This window comes from Lepus europaeus, chromosome 19, assembly GCF_033115175.1.
Source record: "Lepus europaeus isolate LE1 chromosome 19, mLepTim1.pri, whole genome shotgun sequence".
Lineage (NCBI taxonomy): Eukaryota > Metazoa > Chordata > Mammalia > Lagomorpha > Leporidae > Lepus > Lepus europaeus.
This window is the reverse complement of record NC_084845.1, coordinates 581,161-598,544: the sequence shown is the minus strand read 5'-3', so window position 1 is coordinate 598,544 and position 17,384 is coordinate 581,161. Positions and strand designations below refer to the sequence as shown.

Below are 17,384 nucleotides of genomic sequence, written 5' to 3'. Positions count from 1 at the left end.
ATTTGAAAATCAGAGTTACACAGAGAGGAGAGAGAGAGAGAGAGAGAGAGAGAGAGAGGCTTCCATCCAATGGTTCACTCCCCCATTGGTCGCAACGGCCATAGATGAAACAATCTGAAGCCAGGAGCTTCTTCTGGGTCTCCCATGTGGGTGCAGGGGCCCAAGGACTAGGGCCATATTCCACTGCTTTCCCAAGCTATTAGCAGGGAGCTGGATCAGAACTGGAGCAGCTGGGACTCGAACCGGAACCCAATGGGCTGCTGGCACTGCAGGCAGCAGCTTTACATGCTACGCCACAGTGCCTGCCCCTGATTCAGTTACATTTATTTTAAATTTTTGTTTATTTATTTATTTATTTTGACAGGCAGAGCGGACAGTGAGAGAGAGAGACAGAGAAAGGTCTTCCTTTTTGCCATTGGTTTACCCTCCAATGGCCGCTGCGGCCAGTGCATCGTGCTGATCCGAAGCCAGGAGCCAGGTGCTTCTCCTGGTCTCCCATGCGGGTGCAGGGCCCACGGACTTGGGCCATCCTCCAATGCACTCCCGGGCCATAGCAGAGAGCTGGCCTGGAAGAGGGGCAACCGGGATAGAATCCGGCGCCCCAACCGGGACTAGAACCTGGTGTGCCAGCACCGCAAGGCGGAGGATTAGCCTGTTAAGCCACGGCGCCAGCCTATTTTAAATTTTTTATTTGTCTTTACAGTTAGCATATGAATTTCACAGTTTGGATTTCTGGATTTTCTTCAGATTGCTTTCATGAAGTGTTAAAAGAAATCTGGAGTTTGATGGCATCCTTTTTAATGGTGACTTCCAATTCATGAGCATCGGTTATCTCTCCACATGTTTATTGTTGCTTTGTGGTTATCTGTGTAGAGATTGTGCATATCTTTTGTTGGATTTATTCTTTTTATTATTTTTTTTTTATTTGACAGGTAGAGTTATAGACAGTGTGAGAGAGAGACAGAGAGAAAATCTCCCTTCCATCGGTTCACCTCCCAAGTGGCCACCACGGCCGGAACTGTACCGATCCAGGTACTTCCTCCTGGTCTCCCATGTGAATACAGGGCCCAAGCACTGGGGCCATCCTCCATTGCCCTCCCGGGTCACAGCAGAGAGCTGGACTGGAAGAGGAGCAACAGGGACTAGAACCCAGTGCCTATATGGGATGCCAGTGCCACAGGTGGAGGAGTAACCTAGTGAGCCACAGTGCTGGCCCCTTGATTTATTCTTAAATATTGATGTTTAATGCTAATATAAGTGGAAAAGCCTTTTAAAAATATTTTTCAGATGCTTGTGATAACAATAATACAAAACTCAGTTTATTTATTGGCCTGTATTTGGGTACTTTGCTACATTCACTTAGGTTACTAAATGATGGACATTTTTGTGTGAACAAAATCAGGACTTCCATAAATAATCCCATAATATGTGATCTTTTCCTTCCTTGTTTCACTGGTTAAGGGATAGTCCAGAAGCTTTTAACATTTTTGTTGTACTTGTTTTGTAGAAACTTTTTCACATCAAGGTGGTTTCTTTATATTTCTAGTTCATTAAATGCCTTTTTCAGGAATGCGTGCTCATATTCACTTAATTTAATATATATACTGAGATGTAACATTGTTATATTCTCTCAGTGTAATTAATTGATCTTTGAACTTTAACCCAATAATCTTCAATTTTGAAATGAACACCACTTGTTTACAACGTATTGTTTTCTTTAAATTTGATTTGCAAGTATTATGCTTTGAATTATTTGAATGCACTTGTAAAGTTTTGTCTTCAGCAAAGTCCTTAATTCATTAGCCAAAATGGGTAATATTCCCTCTTTTTCTGTGTTCTGGGGGACTGTATAATTTCTTTAGTATCTGGTAGAATTCATCCATGAAGCCATCTGAGTCTGACACTTTGACTGACTTGTTTATCTTTAACTGTATCAGTGGTGCAACTAATTACATATATCTCTTCTATTTATTGCAGTGTTTAGACATCCACCAACTGTTGAAACATTTTCAGAGACACAAGAAGGGTTGAATAGTTAAGTCGGAGTCTGAGAACTCTTAACTAAAAATGGCTTTAGATCTTAGAACTTCCTTGAAAAGGAAGCCATCCAGGAATGATCTTAATCCAGACAACCCAGAGTTGACAACAACCCAAGAATCCGCTCCTCAGACAGGAGAGACCTCTGAGGGCTTGAGCATAGTCGACACATTTCGGTACAACAGTAACTCAAGTTCAAGGCAGGAGCTGCAAAGACTCTTTGAGTCTTTTTGCTCGTGGCTGCAGCCCGAAAAGCACAGCAAGGAAGAAATTATCTCTCAACTGGTTTTTGAGCAATTTATGATGAGTGGCCACCCCAGGGACAAGCCCACGTTGAAGAAGAAATGGGAAGCAAGAGGCAGAAACCTGGAGAAACTAATGGAAGACCTAAATGACGACTGCACGAAGCCACCTGTCTTAGTAAGTCAAGGGCTCTGAGCCCTGGGGGGAGGGGACAGGGAGGCAAGAGTCAGGTGGAACCACCTGGAAGTAGAGACAGTTATGGTAGACCCCCTTATTAGTCAGAGTACTCTCCCACCACTCTTCTTCACCAAGGAGAATTTCCACGGGTTTAAGGAAGCAAGAAAAAAAAGCAAAAAGGCCTGTATTTGTTCTGTAGGACATATAGGAGCCAAACATGGAGCTAATTTTGTTTGGTACAGTGGCAAGGGACTCTGAGAAATTAATATTTGAGCTAAGAACTCAAGGATGAAGAAGAAATGCCTTAAAAACTGGTTATTTTCCTCAAAAAGGCTTATTGTGATTTTTATCTGGAAAGATATTAAATCACAGTGAATCCTCATTCTTTTTTAAGTTGTTTTTAAAAGATTTATTTATTTATTTATTTATTTATTAGAAAGGCAGAGAGAGAGAGAGAGAGAGAGAGAGAAAGAAAGAGTTTCTATCTGCTAGTTCACTCCCTAAATGGCCACAAAGCAAGAGATGGGCCAGGCTGAAGCCAGGAGCCAAGAGCTTCTTCCTTGTCTTCCACATGGGTGCAGGGACCCAAGGACTTGGGCCATCTTCTGCTGTTTTCACAGGCACGCTAGCAGGGACTCAAACTGGCACCCACATGGGATGCTGGCACTGCAGGTGGAGGCTTAATTTACACCACAGTGCCAACCCCGAATACTCATTCTTGTATCTCATATTTGAAAACCACTAAAATTCACTCGTAACTTCCAAGCCAATACCCAAAGCATGTTGTCATCTGCAAACTTGTGTAGCATGGCAAAAAGAAATTTTTTTGAGTCATCTGCTGAGCACATTCCAGATGGTGGTGAACAAGTCTACATTCTGTTTCAGCTCTCAATTATTTCATGCATTTTCACACTTGTGCTTTTTGTTGGTAATTTAAAATAATGTGTGTGCAGTGCTTAAGTGCTGTTACTACTATTCCTAAAAGCAAGAAGATAGTATATCTTATGAACTCAATTCATAGATTAGATAGTCTTCCTTTAGGCATGAGTTATCAATGTTTTTGGCCATTAGTACAGTGTTAGTTAATCGAGAAAACATATACTAAATATTCATAAACACTTTCGACATATACGCACGTAAAGATAAGCCGTTGGAGAAAATACTGAGGCCACAAGCTCCCAGGATACTAACACTGTATTTTCCTAGAAGCAGTGATTCAGTACTTGCAAACTCAGTGTCCACAGTGACTGTAGAACATAGCAATAAGTTGGCAATAACAAGAATAACACCATCAGACACGCTGGCAAGACAAGGAGATGAGCTCGAGTTGAGGGTCTTGTGAAATCCTGCCGAGGGCTGGACTCCCAGAAGGCCTCTTGTCCTACAACAGCTGCAGACTCAATGGTGATCTGACTTTGTTTACAGGTCCATGTCTACATGCAGGGACAGGAAGCCCTTTTTTCAGAGGATATGCCTCTAAAAGACGTCATCTTTTACCTGAAGAGACAGCTGTCAGCAGGAACCCCCACAGGAGACAACATGAGGACACCCTTATGTACTGGCCATGGCACTTCCATGGCAACAGCACAAGGTGAGTGAGGGGAATCTGCACACCAGAGAAGTGTTCCAGTGAGCCCTTTCCTGCGTGCAGCTTCATTGAGTGATTTCTCTGTTTTTGCAGATGAAGAAGATGGCTGCAACGCTTCTTCAAAAACTACTCAAGGAAATGACACTCTTACTGAACAGAGCGATCAAATCGTTTCCCTAGTCATTATCCAGGATGAGGACAGTCCCAGCAGTTCTGAAGAGGGACGTGTTTCTCTCAGTAACACACACAGTTCTAGACGTGCAGAGCAAGGCATCCCGGGGTCCCAGGAAGGATGCCTAGAGGGGCCCTCTGAGCAACACGGCCCCATGGAGGTGAGGACAGGGCCCTTACCCAGTCCAGATGCGTCCTCACCTGAGCCTGCCCCTACCAATCAGAGTAGTGAGGGAAACTCCACAAGTGGGGGACATCAAGAAAGGTCCCACAACGCCTCAAAATCATATGAATGTGAGGAATGCTCCAAGGTCTTTAGGTATTCCAGCCACTTGATAGCTCACCAGAGAAGACACAAAAATGAGAGGCCATTCGTTTGTGCCGAGTGTCACAAAGGTTTCTTCCAGACTTCAGACCTGCGTGTGCATCAGGTGATTCACCAAAGAGAGAAGCCTTTTGTATGCAGCACTTGTGAAAAGCCGTTCAGCCACAGAACCAACCTGAAGGCTCATGAAAGAATTCACACAGGCGAGAAGCCCTACACGTGTTCCTTGTGCCACCAAAGCTATCGCCAGTCATCCACATACCACCGCCACCTGAGGATGCACCAAAGGACTGCCCTCCAAAATGCTCGCTCCACTCCAGAAGCCTCCTCAGCTCTTCCCTGATGGAATGTGTGTGTTTCCATACTATTTAGAATCTATTTAGAAGACACTGGGAAAACTATATAGAAGATGCTTTGAGAACTCAGAAAGTCTCTGGAGCTTGCTCCGGCTCTTCTCGGTGTCTGCACTTAGACGCAGGTGTTAGAAGTGAGTCAGGGAGGTGAGCATTGTTGCCAGAGCTGAGACCGGGCGGCCAGAGCCCGCAGGGATGAACTTCCAGTTGCTCGAGTCCTTTGGGCAGAACTATCCAGAGGAAGCTGATGGAACGTTGGATTGTATCAGCATGGCCCTGACGTGCACCTTTAACAGTGGGGCACACAGCTCGCAGTTGGCTGTAACAATGGCCACATTGGCACCTGGGATTTCTGGACTCATTAATGTATTGCAAGTGGCTGATCTTTTATATGTCTAATAAAGATCTGTTAGATGAGGCCGGCTCCGTGGCTTAACAGGCTAATCCTCCACCTTGCGGCGCCGACACACCGGGTTCTTTTTTTCTTTTTTTTTTTTTAAGTTTTGAAGTAATTTTTTTTAACTTTTATTTAATGAATATAAATTTCCAGTGTACAGCTTATGGATTACAATGACTTCCCCCTCCCATGACTTCCCTCCCACCCACAACCCTCCCCTCTCCCACTCCCTCTCCCCTTCCATTCACATCAAGATTCATTTTCAATTCTCTCTATATACAGAAGATCAATTTAGTATAAAGATTTCAACAGTTTGCACCCACATAGAAACACAAAGTGAAACATACTATTTGAGTACTAGTTACAGCATTAAATCAAAATGTACAGCACATTAAGGACAGAGATCCCACATGAGGAGCAAGTGCACAGTGGCTCCTGTTGTTGACCCAACAGATTGATACTCTAGTTTATGGCGCCAGTAACCACCCTAGGCTCTCGTCATGAGTTGCCAAGGCTATGGAAGCCTTCCAAGTTTGCCGACTCTGATCATATTTAGACAAGGTCATAAAAGACAGAGTGAGGATAGTAACCAATGATCCTAAGAGTGGCATTAACCAGGTTTGAACAATTATACAGCATTAAGTGGGGAAGAGGACCATCAGTACACACAGGTTGGGAGTAGAGCCATTGGTGGTAGAGTAGAGGTTATGATTACAAAGGAATGAGGCCCAAGTGTGCTAGACAGGGTCTAGAACAAAGGACAGAGTCATTATTAGAGGAGCTAAGAAAGGTGCTGTCTAAGCTACAATTAAGTTTTCTGATTGAGAGGCAAGTAGAACCTGATAGAAGGGGCTTGATAATAATCTGTTGGGCTTTAGGCCTTGTAAGTTAAGAGGCCCAGACCTATCTATCTCTTCACATGGGGTATATCCTAAGGGAGGTGTGAACCTCCTAGGGGAAGGCACTCTGTTGACTTTCATTACTTGGCTGGCCTAGGAGGAGAGCTGGCCAGGTAAAGGCAGGTGGCATCTCTAACAAGAAATTTACAGTTCTGCCTGCAATGTTGCTGACCCTACTTGACCATACCCTCAGCTGCAGTGGTCACTTTGGAAGTTGGGCTGAGTGAAGGGCTTTTCAGCTTAGAGCCAATAAGATCTGTGGCTCTGACCTGGGCATCCTTCAACTCCAGGGCAGGTCCATTTCCAGTGATCCAACTCTTGGCATAGCTGCCAGGGCTCTTCACAAGCTGACTTCTGCTGAAGCCCAGGCTTACCACATTGAAAGCCACTGCAGTGGACTGGCCTGTTGGGTCTCCTTGAGGGCAGATCACTGTACAGATCAGCCATTAATAGGCCTGCCACCCATTGCTTCTGATGCCTAGCTTTCTTTTCCTCCTGGTTTGTGTTAAAGCAGACCAGAGGATGCTAGTCAAGGGAGTGCCCAAGTCCCATCTCTAATCTTCGGTGGCCTGAACTACAAGTCTATAGTCACAGGCATGTTCTGTAGTAGTTTTTCTAAGGTAGACAATGCCCATGAGGAAAATTATATTCTCACTTTAAAACTTTCTTTCCCTTTGGTCTGAAAGGGAGGTTTTTTCTACTTACTGCTTACTTCGCTGATGGCGAAGTGAATCTAGCTATGAGATTATTATTTAAGTTCTTATTTTGGCTATGCTATTACAGAAAAATGTTAGCCATCTCTTTTATAAGGTCTAGAGATTAAATTGTGCGTCCTACAGATTCCTTCATAATTGAATTAGTTTCCTACCTTGAAGAGAATAGAGAAATGAAAGAACAAGTTGGGCTTACAATAGAGAAATGAGGGAGCAAGTCCTAGATCGCTTGCTGACAATAGCAATATTACATGAATATTTAGCAAACCCTTTCAATCATTAGATAACAACTTAAGAAAACATTTACCAGAAGGTCCAATGCCTTCTATAAATTTTAAGAATCATGTATTTGAAAACACCTCTTCAATATCTAACATGGTATAGTTTGTTTAACCAGTAAGCTTAAGCACAAACATATAAAATGTTTTTAGTTTCTTTCTACCAACAAGTTTAAAACATGTGATACACAGATTCAGGTCACACAAATTAAAATGTATCTTTGATTGATTTTAGCAGCTTAAATTTATGGACAAACTTATCTATAAGCCATTTAAAATAAAACTCAATAAAATTTCCTATGTGGACATACAATACGTACACACATATAACATAGCATAATAGACCAATATAGCAATTTTAATAATAGCTTTTAAAATCTTTAACTCTTTTTGTAGATTGCCAATTGATTTGAATTGCTTTTTGTTTTTAGATTACTTTAACACATTGCTTTAACAGAGCATCAGAGTTTAATTCTATGTCAAAGAGAAATTGAGCTTCCTGTGATCTTTTGCTGTGAGGTTTCCTTCCTTTACCTTCTTTCATATTGGTGACCGTGTTTCTGTGTTTCTGTATGTAACACATCTTTAAGCATCTTTTGCAGGGCAGGATGAGTGGCAACAAATTCTTTCAGTTTCTGTTTGCTATGAAAAGTCTTTATTTCACCTTCATTCACAAATGAGAGCTTTGCAGGATATAATATTCTGGGCTGGCAGTTTTTCTCTCTTAGTACCTGGGCTATATCTCACCATTCCCTTCTAGCTTGTAGGGTTTCTGCTGAGAAGTCTGCTGTGAGTCTAATTGGAGATCCTCTGAGAGTAATCTGACGTTTCTCTCTTGCACCTTTTAGAATCTTTTCTTTATGTTTCACTGTGGTGAGTTTGATTACAATGTGTCGTGGTGAGGATCTCTTTTGGTCATGTTTATTAGGGGTTCTATAAGCTTCCTGTACTAAGATGCCTCTGTCCTTCTCCAAACCTGGGAAATTTTCTGCTGGTATCTCACTGAAAATGCCTTCTAATCCTTTCTTCCTCTCCATGCCTTCAGGAACTCCTAGAACCCGAATATTAGTTTTTTTAATAGTATCCTGTAGATTCCCGACAATATTTTTTAGATTTCTAATTTCTTCTTCTTTTCTTTGGTTTGCCTGTTTCCTTTCCTGTTCTCTGTCTTCTAAGTCTGATATTCTCTCTTCTGCTTCACCCATTCTGTTTTGAAGGCTCTCTAATGTGTTTGTCATTTGATCTATTGAATTCTTCATTTCATTATGATTTCTCGTCACTATCACAGTTTCATGTTCTACTAGTTGTTTCATTTCATTTTGATTCCTCCCTAATATTTCATTTTCACGAGAGAGATTTTCTATCTTCTCCATTAAGGATTTCTGTAGTTCAAGAATTTGTTTTTGAGAACTTCTTAATGTTCTTATCAATTTTTTGAGATCCGCTTCTTGCATTTCTTCTATCTCATCATCTTCATAATCTTGAATTGGGGTGTCTTTTTCATTTGGGGGCATCATAGTGTCTTCCTCGTTCTTGTTACCTCGGTTTTTGCGTTTGTTGTATGGCATGTTGGAGATATTTGGTTTCTTCACTGTGGTGTTTTTTCTCGTTACACTATGGCTCTATATTAAGTGGACTGTCTGCTTTCAGTGGAGTCTTGGAGGCTTGAGATGGGTGTGGACTGAGAGCTGTGTTTGGTTCCTCAGGGCTGAGGGTGTGTCAAAGATGACACTCCCAGGTTAGGCGTGGTAAATCTCTCTTTCTTTTTTTTTTCTTTTTTGATTCAAAAGGGAAGTAATTCCGCACAGCTGAACGTAATTGGAGGTAGTTAGCAGGCGAATGATATACCCACAGGAGCCAGAGATCGGAAGCTCTTTCCCAAGGACCACACAGGGAATCTCTGCTGCCCTCGGTGTGGGCTCCAATTCTCCTGCAGTGTCCCACTGGATTGCCAAGTTAGATCCTAATCTCCTGTTATTTCACCCCTCCCCCCAGAGTCAGGTTTTTCTGCTAGGCTTAGGGCCGGTGCAGACCTGAGGTCGCCCTGCTTATGACGTATGTCCAAAATGGCACCTGCTCTTTGTCTTGCTCACCTTTGAGGGGTGAGTGGAGAGAGAGAAACTCATGTCCGTATCGGTCACTTTTTTTTTTTTCCTCTCTCTCTTCTAGTTAGCCTGGTGAACTTTTCCCCACGGAGTTTCAAGCCTCTAGCCTCCTCTTTCCGCTTGCCCGCTGGTGTCTCGGGCTATTGAGGTTCGGCTCACTTCGCGTTCCAGCGCTGGTGTGTTGAGTCTGCCGCTGGTGTCCCGAACTTGGGCTCCCACACTCTCCACGCAGGTCCACTGTGAATCACTAGTTCCAGAAGAGTTTCCGCTGCTGTTTCTTCCCCTACTCTTCCTTGACCCTGCAGTATCTCCACTTTTATTAACGTGTGTCTTGACGAACTATCAATGTGCTCCCTTCCTATTCCGCCATCTTGCCGCTCCCCCCTAAGTTTTGAAGTAATTTTTAATGCAGCAATAAATAATCAGAACAGGAGAAAAATCAGGAGTTCAGCATAGTTTTGTCTATTACAGATACAGATACTGTAGAAATGTCAAGCTGGTTTTGGACACATGAATCTGCAGTTAGGGATGATGTGTATAGTAAGATATAAATTTGAAAGATATCCTCTTTAGCCTATGCTAGTTTTTTCCAAAGTATTTATTATTTATGGTTTTTTCTAAGTAATTTATTAATATTAATATTAATATTCATTATCCGTAATCTCTTTTTTAAACTTCTCAAAAAGTAAGATATTTTATTCACTGAGCTATCACCAGCATGCAGAATTATTGCTGGCACATGGTAGACAAATATTTGCTGAAGAAATGAGTCAACTTAAAAATTGTACTTAAAACTATTTTAACCATGAGATTACTTTGAGAGCCCGTATAGTGAGAAATAAACAAAAGGTAATGCTTGAATATAGTCACGTAAACATTGAGGAAGCTGAGCAGATGAAGAAAAGCCAGTAAAAAGAAGTGATCAAATATGTCTGCTGACAGGTAGAGTGAAATGAACACTGAACATCATTTGCTAGATTTATCTATGTGGAAGGTCACTGATGATATCCACAATGAACAGTTTAGTAACACAGATGAGGATAAAGTCTAACTGTACAAAGAATAGAAAAAGACTGAGGAGAGAAGAAACAGATCTTTTAAAAATGAGTTCAGCCGTCAACCAGAGAAATGGTTAAAGGAGGATATGATGCCAGAAATTGTTATTGATGTACTACAGAATGTTGTTGTATTCTAAAGGAAATAGCCCTTTACAGAGGAGGAAAAAAACTAATAAATATATAGAGAGAAGGGGCAACTAAATAAGTGAGAAGGGATGAAATCCAATACAAAAGTGAGTGAATTGGTCCTAGATAAAAACAGTAAAATAATTTATCCATTATCAAAATAAAACTATAATACATGGACACAAATGCAGGTATATTCATGGATATGATCAAAAGTCCTTTCTTTCTCCTTCTTATTCCTTCAGTAAAATAGGAAGCAAGGTTATCCACTGAAAATGAACAAGAAATTTAAAAAGTTCTTTACCACTGCACTCAAATATGCCTCTCAGAACATTTTATATTATAATTATTTATATACATGTCTCTCTACTAAACTATAAAATAATTCAAAGTAGAAGGACTTTTTATCTTTGCACTATGAGCAGGTAACATGATTTTCTATAATAAAATGTTTAACTCACTGACAGAATAAGTCAATGTTAAAATTTCCTTTCAGACTTTGAAGCAAAGTTAAGGGTTTGAAAGCATCAGTACACACATAGTACTGTCAAGCATCTAAGTGAGATTATTCAACTGCAAATTTTAAGTATTAAAAAACTAAAGCCATTTAACTTCAACTTGTGAACAAAATTCTAACTAGAACACAAACATTTCTTTAACTTACCAAGGAAATAATGAGACACTGGTATTAAAATTAAATGTTTGGAACATGAGTTATGCTTAGGAGATGTTTCACACTAATGTCAGATATTCAACATTTTGTGACAAAATTTCAAGGTCCAGCTTCCAAAAATTCATTTGAATAGGGGTTACTACAACAGTAACTTTGATATAAAAAAAAAAGCAGGAGCATTCTCAGACCACAGCCACATTTGTGACTAGAGGGATGCTATCTTGATGCTTAATGTTGAAAGCAAATAAAAATTAAGGTATTAGGTCAAGTAAAAGACAAAAGAATATGCTTCTAACATTAAAGTATCCTCATTTTCATAGCAATGTAACAATGATTTGGCTATAAATTATAAATTTCACACAAACTCTAAATGACTATAAATTGTGCTATTAGGAACAATTACTTTTAAAAGCACAAAAATTCAAAGACACTAGTTAAAAATGCAGAAACAAAAACAAACTTGACTGATGCATATATTTTCATTAACATTTAATCAAAAGACTTGTGGGACATTACTTTTTCCTTTAACTAAAACAACAGTAGTAATACTCTAAGCTACTAGCTCTCCTGGAAAATTCTATGAAAAGAGATTCTAATTATTATTGAAAATGCCAAGTCTTATAGTTAAAAGTACAAAAGAAGCCAGGAAATAGACAACTATTTTAAAGCAGGCCCACTTTCTCTAGATCAAAGATTTGCCATACTTCCTAGATATTCTTTCAGAAAAGCCCTATCTCTAGATGAACTGAATAGCTTGGAGAACCAAGAAGTAGGTACAAAACAGGAATTTGAGCAGGTTATCCAATATATCTGCTATTACTCATACATAGTCACTAATATGAAGTTCACAGGAGCAAGTAAGGAAGAAAATAACAAAATCCAACAAACAAGGCTCTCAGAAAGCCAGGGAAGTCTGCTGCCATTATGCTTCTTCCTTATGACCTAAGAATCACTTGTTTACTTAGATAACAAAGAAATACAATTGAATGAGATTTGAAGAATTAAAACTAAAAGATATACTCTAACATTTTTTACTTTTGGTGAAGTCATACAGTTTCCACCACTGAGCAAACTGCAGGGCTTTCTTCCTCTGGTCTTCAAAGCTTTCTCGAATCCCTTTCCTCCAAAGTCTTGGTTCTAAATCCAACATTCCTTTTGTGTTGATCTTCAATGACATGGGCAAACCCTCCTTGAAGACCAAAGTTCACAGAGAAGTAAGGCAAGCCTCTGGGTACAGACTTTCTGATATCTTTTGAAGAAAGATCAATCAATTTCTTGTTCATGGACCACTCTTCATCAGATTCCATTATGGCTTTCTTAAAATAGATGGGAGCCATATCACCCACTTCCTTTGGGAGAGGAATACATTCATAAATCATGTGATACTGCTTCTCCAGGTTCATGTTAGTTTCTAAAAAGATGCAGTCCAAACCTTTATCTTCAAACATCTTAACCAATGATTTTCTGAACATCTGAATTTCCTCCCAGATATCCTCATCTAGTAATGTGGCTGCTCTATGGTGCTGCAAAGGGACTATCAGGCAGTGCCCCTCAGTAAGAGACTGGAAGTTGGGTAAACACAAATAAACCTTAACACCTATGGCAACAATAAGGTGCTTGAGAAACTGAGAGCTGTCAAAACAATACAGACATTTTTCCATTTGTGCAGCAAGACTCTGATGCTCAGCAATAGCTCTTTTCCTCTGATTCTCTTCCTCTTCACCAAGACGTTCTCTCTCAGCTGCTCTGGAGACAAACATGTCATAATAATCTCCATCTGCTTTTCCCATAAACTTAGATGCCATTCTCATAAAAAGTTTGTTCTGGTTTTCTGCTGTTCCCATCTTTTCATTTTTGACTAAATCATTTAGGCTTAGATTATCATCATCATGAAAGTATCTGACTCTTTCTTTTTCCTCATGGGTTGAAACCTTCCTCCTTTCACTTGCAGAGGATTTCCTGGTGTGTTCACAGGCCACACTCTTCCAGACTGATCTGTCCTGACAAGGACCACTTCCTGCTGGTCTTCATTCTCTACCCCAGGTTTTTTTGATGATATCTGTGTTATAGTTTCTTTGAATTTATATGCCTTCTCAAGTTGGGCTTTAAGTTGTTCAGCTAATTCCATATTCCCCATCATCTCTGCCTTGATAATCTTTGCTCCCAGCTTGTTCTTCTCATCAACACTCAGGATGTGGATGGACTCATCCTCTGGACCACAGCCAGCAAATGTAGACTTTGTGTCTTGCAGATATTCTCTTTTCGGAGGGTCATCTTGCAAACTTTCAGGGTGTGATTTTTCTTTCACATCTTCTGAAATGTGTCCACAGTCAATGCTGCTGATTTCAGAAAGCTTTTGATCTGAATGTTTCTTGCCTCCTTCACTTCCATCAAATCCACTCAATGATGTTAAAGTTTTCTCACTGTTTTCGATAGGTTTTCAAAAACCACAATGCAAAGAACCCTCAGCTGCCCATGATGTAGATGAATGAGATGGTTCAAAATTTCTGCTCTTGCTGTGAAATGACAAGTCTTCATCATCAGAGGGTCTTAAGAATTTAGGTCTCAAATTCCCAAAAGAAAACTCTCGATTTTGCCTTGGAACAGATTCTCTTCTATATGTTTCTAAAGATTCAGATCTCTTATCTTTTTCATCCCCAATAAATTTATCTTTACTGCTACAATTTACAATATCTGTTGCATTGTATCTATCCTTTGAACTTTTATTGTATTTTACAAAGTCTGATTTTCTACTTTCTTGACTATTTTGTGTTATATCTGAATATGCTGGTTTCCTCCACTGTTCTCTTCTATAGTCTTCTTTTTTGGTTGCAATTTTTTCAGCTTCTTCTAATTTCGACTGAAATATTTCCATAGACCCATATCTTTCAGCTACAATGTCCTCCAGATTTTTATTTTGTTTCTCAGCCTGTTCCTTCATTCTCTGGTAAGATTTCCTTAGCCAGCTTAATCCACCATCTTCTACTCCTGAAACTTTAGTAACCGATGACACACCACAGTCTTCTGGTGGAAGGCCTGTTCCACCATCCTTCCAGTATGGATTCAATTCTCTTTCCAGGAGTTTGGAATGCTCAAGTGCTTGGGTTTTCTCCTGTTCTATTTTCCTTTGAGTTTCCTTTTCAGCTGTAAGTGATGATGATGACACAGTTTTGACAGTCATAAAATCAACAGTCATCCACTCATCCCTCTGAATAACTTTACTGTCATCTTCTTTTTCTGACTTTTCACCTTTCACTTTCCAGGCCTTTTCCTGGTGAGAAGTCTGGGATGGAACAGCTTCAACCCACTCCTCTTCAGAGCTAGATGAACTATCAGATGACTCCTTGTTCTTCTCATATTTCTCTTTCTTGCTCTTTTTTTCTTCTCTTTCTTTACTTTTTTTGAATGCTTGTCTTTTTTTTTTTTCTTTTTCTTCACAGAGTGTTCCTGTGAGAATTGTTCAATTCGCTCATTTACATCTGGTAGCATCCATGTATCCTCACCCCGAAGTCGTTTAAGTTCTTTACGCCTTTCTTCCTTTTCAAAGTTAGCTTTAGCCTGGCACAACACCTCGGCCCTGGCAACCCAGGTCTGTTCTTTTCGCTCTTCGATACTCCTCTCACTTTCAAATCTGCCACTGGCAGCCGCCATAATTGTTGTCGGCACACCGGGTTCTAGTCCCGGTTGGGGCGCCAGATTCTATCCCGGTTGCCCCTCTTCCAGGCCAGCTCTCTGCTATGGCCCGGGAAGGCAGTGGAGGATGGCCCAAGTCCTTGGGCCCTGCACCCGCATGGGAGACCAGGAGAAGCACCTGGCTCCTGGCTTCGGATTGGTGTGGTGCACTGGCTGCAACGGCCATTGGAGGGTGAACCAACGGAAAAAAGGAAGACCTTCCTCTCTGTCTCTCTCTCTCACTATCCACTCTGTCAAAAAAAAAAAAATCTGTTAGATGAGTGAATCTGTATCATTGATGTTTACAATCCAGTCAACAGAGTGCCTTCCCCCAGGAGGTTCACACCTCCCTTAGGATATACCCCATGTGAAGAGATAGATAGATAGGTCTGGGCCTCTTAACTTACAAGGCCTAAAGCCCACCAGATTATTATCAAGCCCCTTCTATCAGGTTCTATTTGCCTCTCAGTCAGAAAACTTAATTGTAGCTTAGACAGCACCTTTCTTAGCTCCTCTAATAATGACTCTGTCCTTTGTTCTAGACCCTGTCTAGCACACTTGGGCCTCATTCCTTTGTAATCATAACCTCTACTCTACCACCAATGGCTCTACTCCTAACCTGTGTGTACTGATGGTCCTCTTGCCCACTTAATGCTGTATAATTGTTCAGACCTGGTTAATGCCACTCTTAGGATCATTGGTTACTATCCTCACTCTGTCTTTTATGACCTTGTCTAAATATGATCAGAGTCGGCAAACTTGGAAGGCTTCCATAGCCTTGGCAACTCATGACGAGAGCCTAGGGTGGTTACTGGCGCCATAAACTAGAGTATCAATCTGTTGGGTCAACAACAGGAGCCACTGTGCACTTGCTCCTCATGTGGGATCTCTGTCCTTAATGTGCTGTACATTTTGATTTAATGCTATAACTAGTACTCAAACAGTATGTTTCACTTTGTGTTTCTATGTGGGTGCAAACTGTTGAAATCTTTATACTAAATTGATCTTCTGTATATAAAGAGAATTGAAAATGAATCTTGATGCAAATGGAAGGGGAGAGGGAGTGGGAGAGGGGAGGGTTGCAGGTGGGAGGGAAGTTATGGGAGAGGGAAGCCATTGTAATCCATAAGCTGTACACTGGAAATTTATATTCATTAAATAAAAGTAAAAAATAAATAAATAAATAAAAATTTAAAAAAAATAATTGAAAATGAAAAAAAAAACCTGGTGTTAAATTGGAAATCGCATATAAAATTAATTAATTTTTTTAAAATATCATGTAGGATCTCTGTGTTTAATGTGCTGTACACTGTTATTTAGTGCTATAACTAGTACTCCAACAGTATTTTTCACTTTGTGTTTCTATGTGGGTACAAACTGTTGAAATCTTTGCTTAATATATACTGAACTGATCTTCTGTATATAAAGAGAATTGAAAATGAATCTTGATGTGAATGGAAGGGGAGAGGGAGCAGGAAAGGGGAGGGTTGCGGGTGGGAGGGAAGTTATGGGGGGGGGGAAGCCATTGTAATCCATAAGCTGTACTTTGGAAATTTATATTCATTAAATAAAAGTTAAAAAAAAGAAAATGAAAAAAAACTTGGTGTTAAATTGGAAATTACACAGAAAATTAAATCAATTTTTTTTAAATATCATGTAATATCTCTGTCATTAATGTGCTGTACACTGTGATTTAATGCTATAACTAGTACTCCAACAGTATTTTTCACTTTGTGTTGCTATGTGAGGGCAAACTGTTGAAATCTTTACTTTATATATACTAGACTGATTTTCTGTATATAAAGAGAATTGAAAATGAATCTTGATGTGAATGGAAGGGGAGAGAGAGCGAGAAAGGGGAGGGTTGTGGGTGGGAGGGATGTTATGGGGGGGGAAGCCATTGTAATCCATAAGCTGTACTTTGGAAATTTATATTCATTAAATAAAAGCTTTAAAAAAATTTTAAAAATGACTTTGTAGAAATTAAAAAAAAAAAAAGACACAGATACTGTTACTAAGCCTGAAATCACGTACCTACTGTAACAGAAATCAGTAACACAGGAAGAGGATGGGGAAAAGAGGGAAATGCTAGCAACCAGAGAGTGTTGGCAGGCTAGGACAGTAACATCCAACCTCTCCATGAAAGGGTCAGCGTTTAACGGAAACTGAGTTAGCTCCATGTCCACAATCATGCAACAGGCGTGTATGGGGGTGATGTCGCCAAGGTTCCATCACCAGCTGGGTTCTTATCTTGTGATCAGGGAGAGGCAAACATAACCATCGCAGCGTGGTAGGTGGTCCCGGTCAGACCCCTGTCACACAGGTTCTTTAACTCTCATAATAGTGTACTGCTCACCTCCGTGCCAACACGACCAGCGCCCAGGGGTCCAGCGAGGCTTTCCCTGGCTGTTCCTTCTCCTCCTAGCACACCCTTTATCTCTGCAGTCACAGACTCCTAAGAGCTCAGCAAGCACAGGCAGAAATCCAAAGCAGGCTTTACATGATGAACAAACGACATTATGCCCTTCCAATTTCACTAGAAATATTCATTTTGTTTTTATTCATTTGA

At 40.5% G+C, this 17,384-nt stretch overlaps 2 protein-coding genes across 2 annotated transcripts; one reads left to right on the top strand and one right to left on the bottom strand.

Moving 5' to 3' along the window:
• Positions 1–2,067: 2,067 nt before the first annotated feature.
• LOC133748616 (zinc finger and SCAN domain-containing protein 4-like) lies at positions 2,068–4,884 on the top strand. Its single transcript, XM_062177551.1, has 3 exons — positions 2,068–2,457; positions 3,883–4,052; positions 4,119–4,884. The coding sequence occupies exons 1-3, from the start codon at positions 2,068–2,070 to the stop codon at positions 4,882–4,884; spliced, it is 1,326 nt and encodes a 441-aa protein (XP_062033535.1).
• A 6,845-nt stretch (positions 4,885–11,729) lies between these two features.
• On the bottom strand, positions 11,730–14,822 carry LOC133747955 (CWF19-like protein 2). Its single transcript, XM_062176438.1, is given in 4 exon segments — positions 11,730–12,297; positions 12,299–13,073; positions 13,076–14,524; positions 14,527–14,822. Coding segments are annotated over 4 exon segments (2,625 nt in total). The 5' UTR covers positions 14,795–14,822; the 3' UTR covers positions 11,730–12,164.
• Between the last annotated feature and the right edge of the window lie 2,562 nt (positions 14,823–17,384).

Excerpts from the sequence above, each read along its gene's own strand:
- LOC133748616 (XM_062177551.1), top strand. The coding sequence starts at position 2,068 with ATGGCTTTAGATCTTAGAACTTCCTTGAAAAGGAAGCCATCCAGGAAT. Across the intron at positions 2,458-3,882 it reads GCACGAAGCCACCTGTCTTA|GTCCATGTCTACATGCAGGG; the intron begins GTAAGTCAAGGG and ends CTTTGTTTACAG. Across the intron at positions 4,053-4,118 it reads ATGGCAACAGCACAAGGTGA|TGATTTCTCTGTTTTTGCAG; the intron begins GTGAGGGGAATC and ends AGCTTCATTGAG.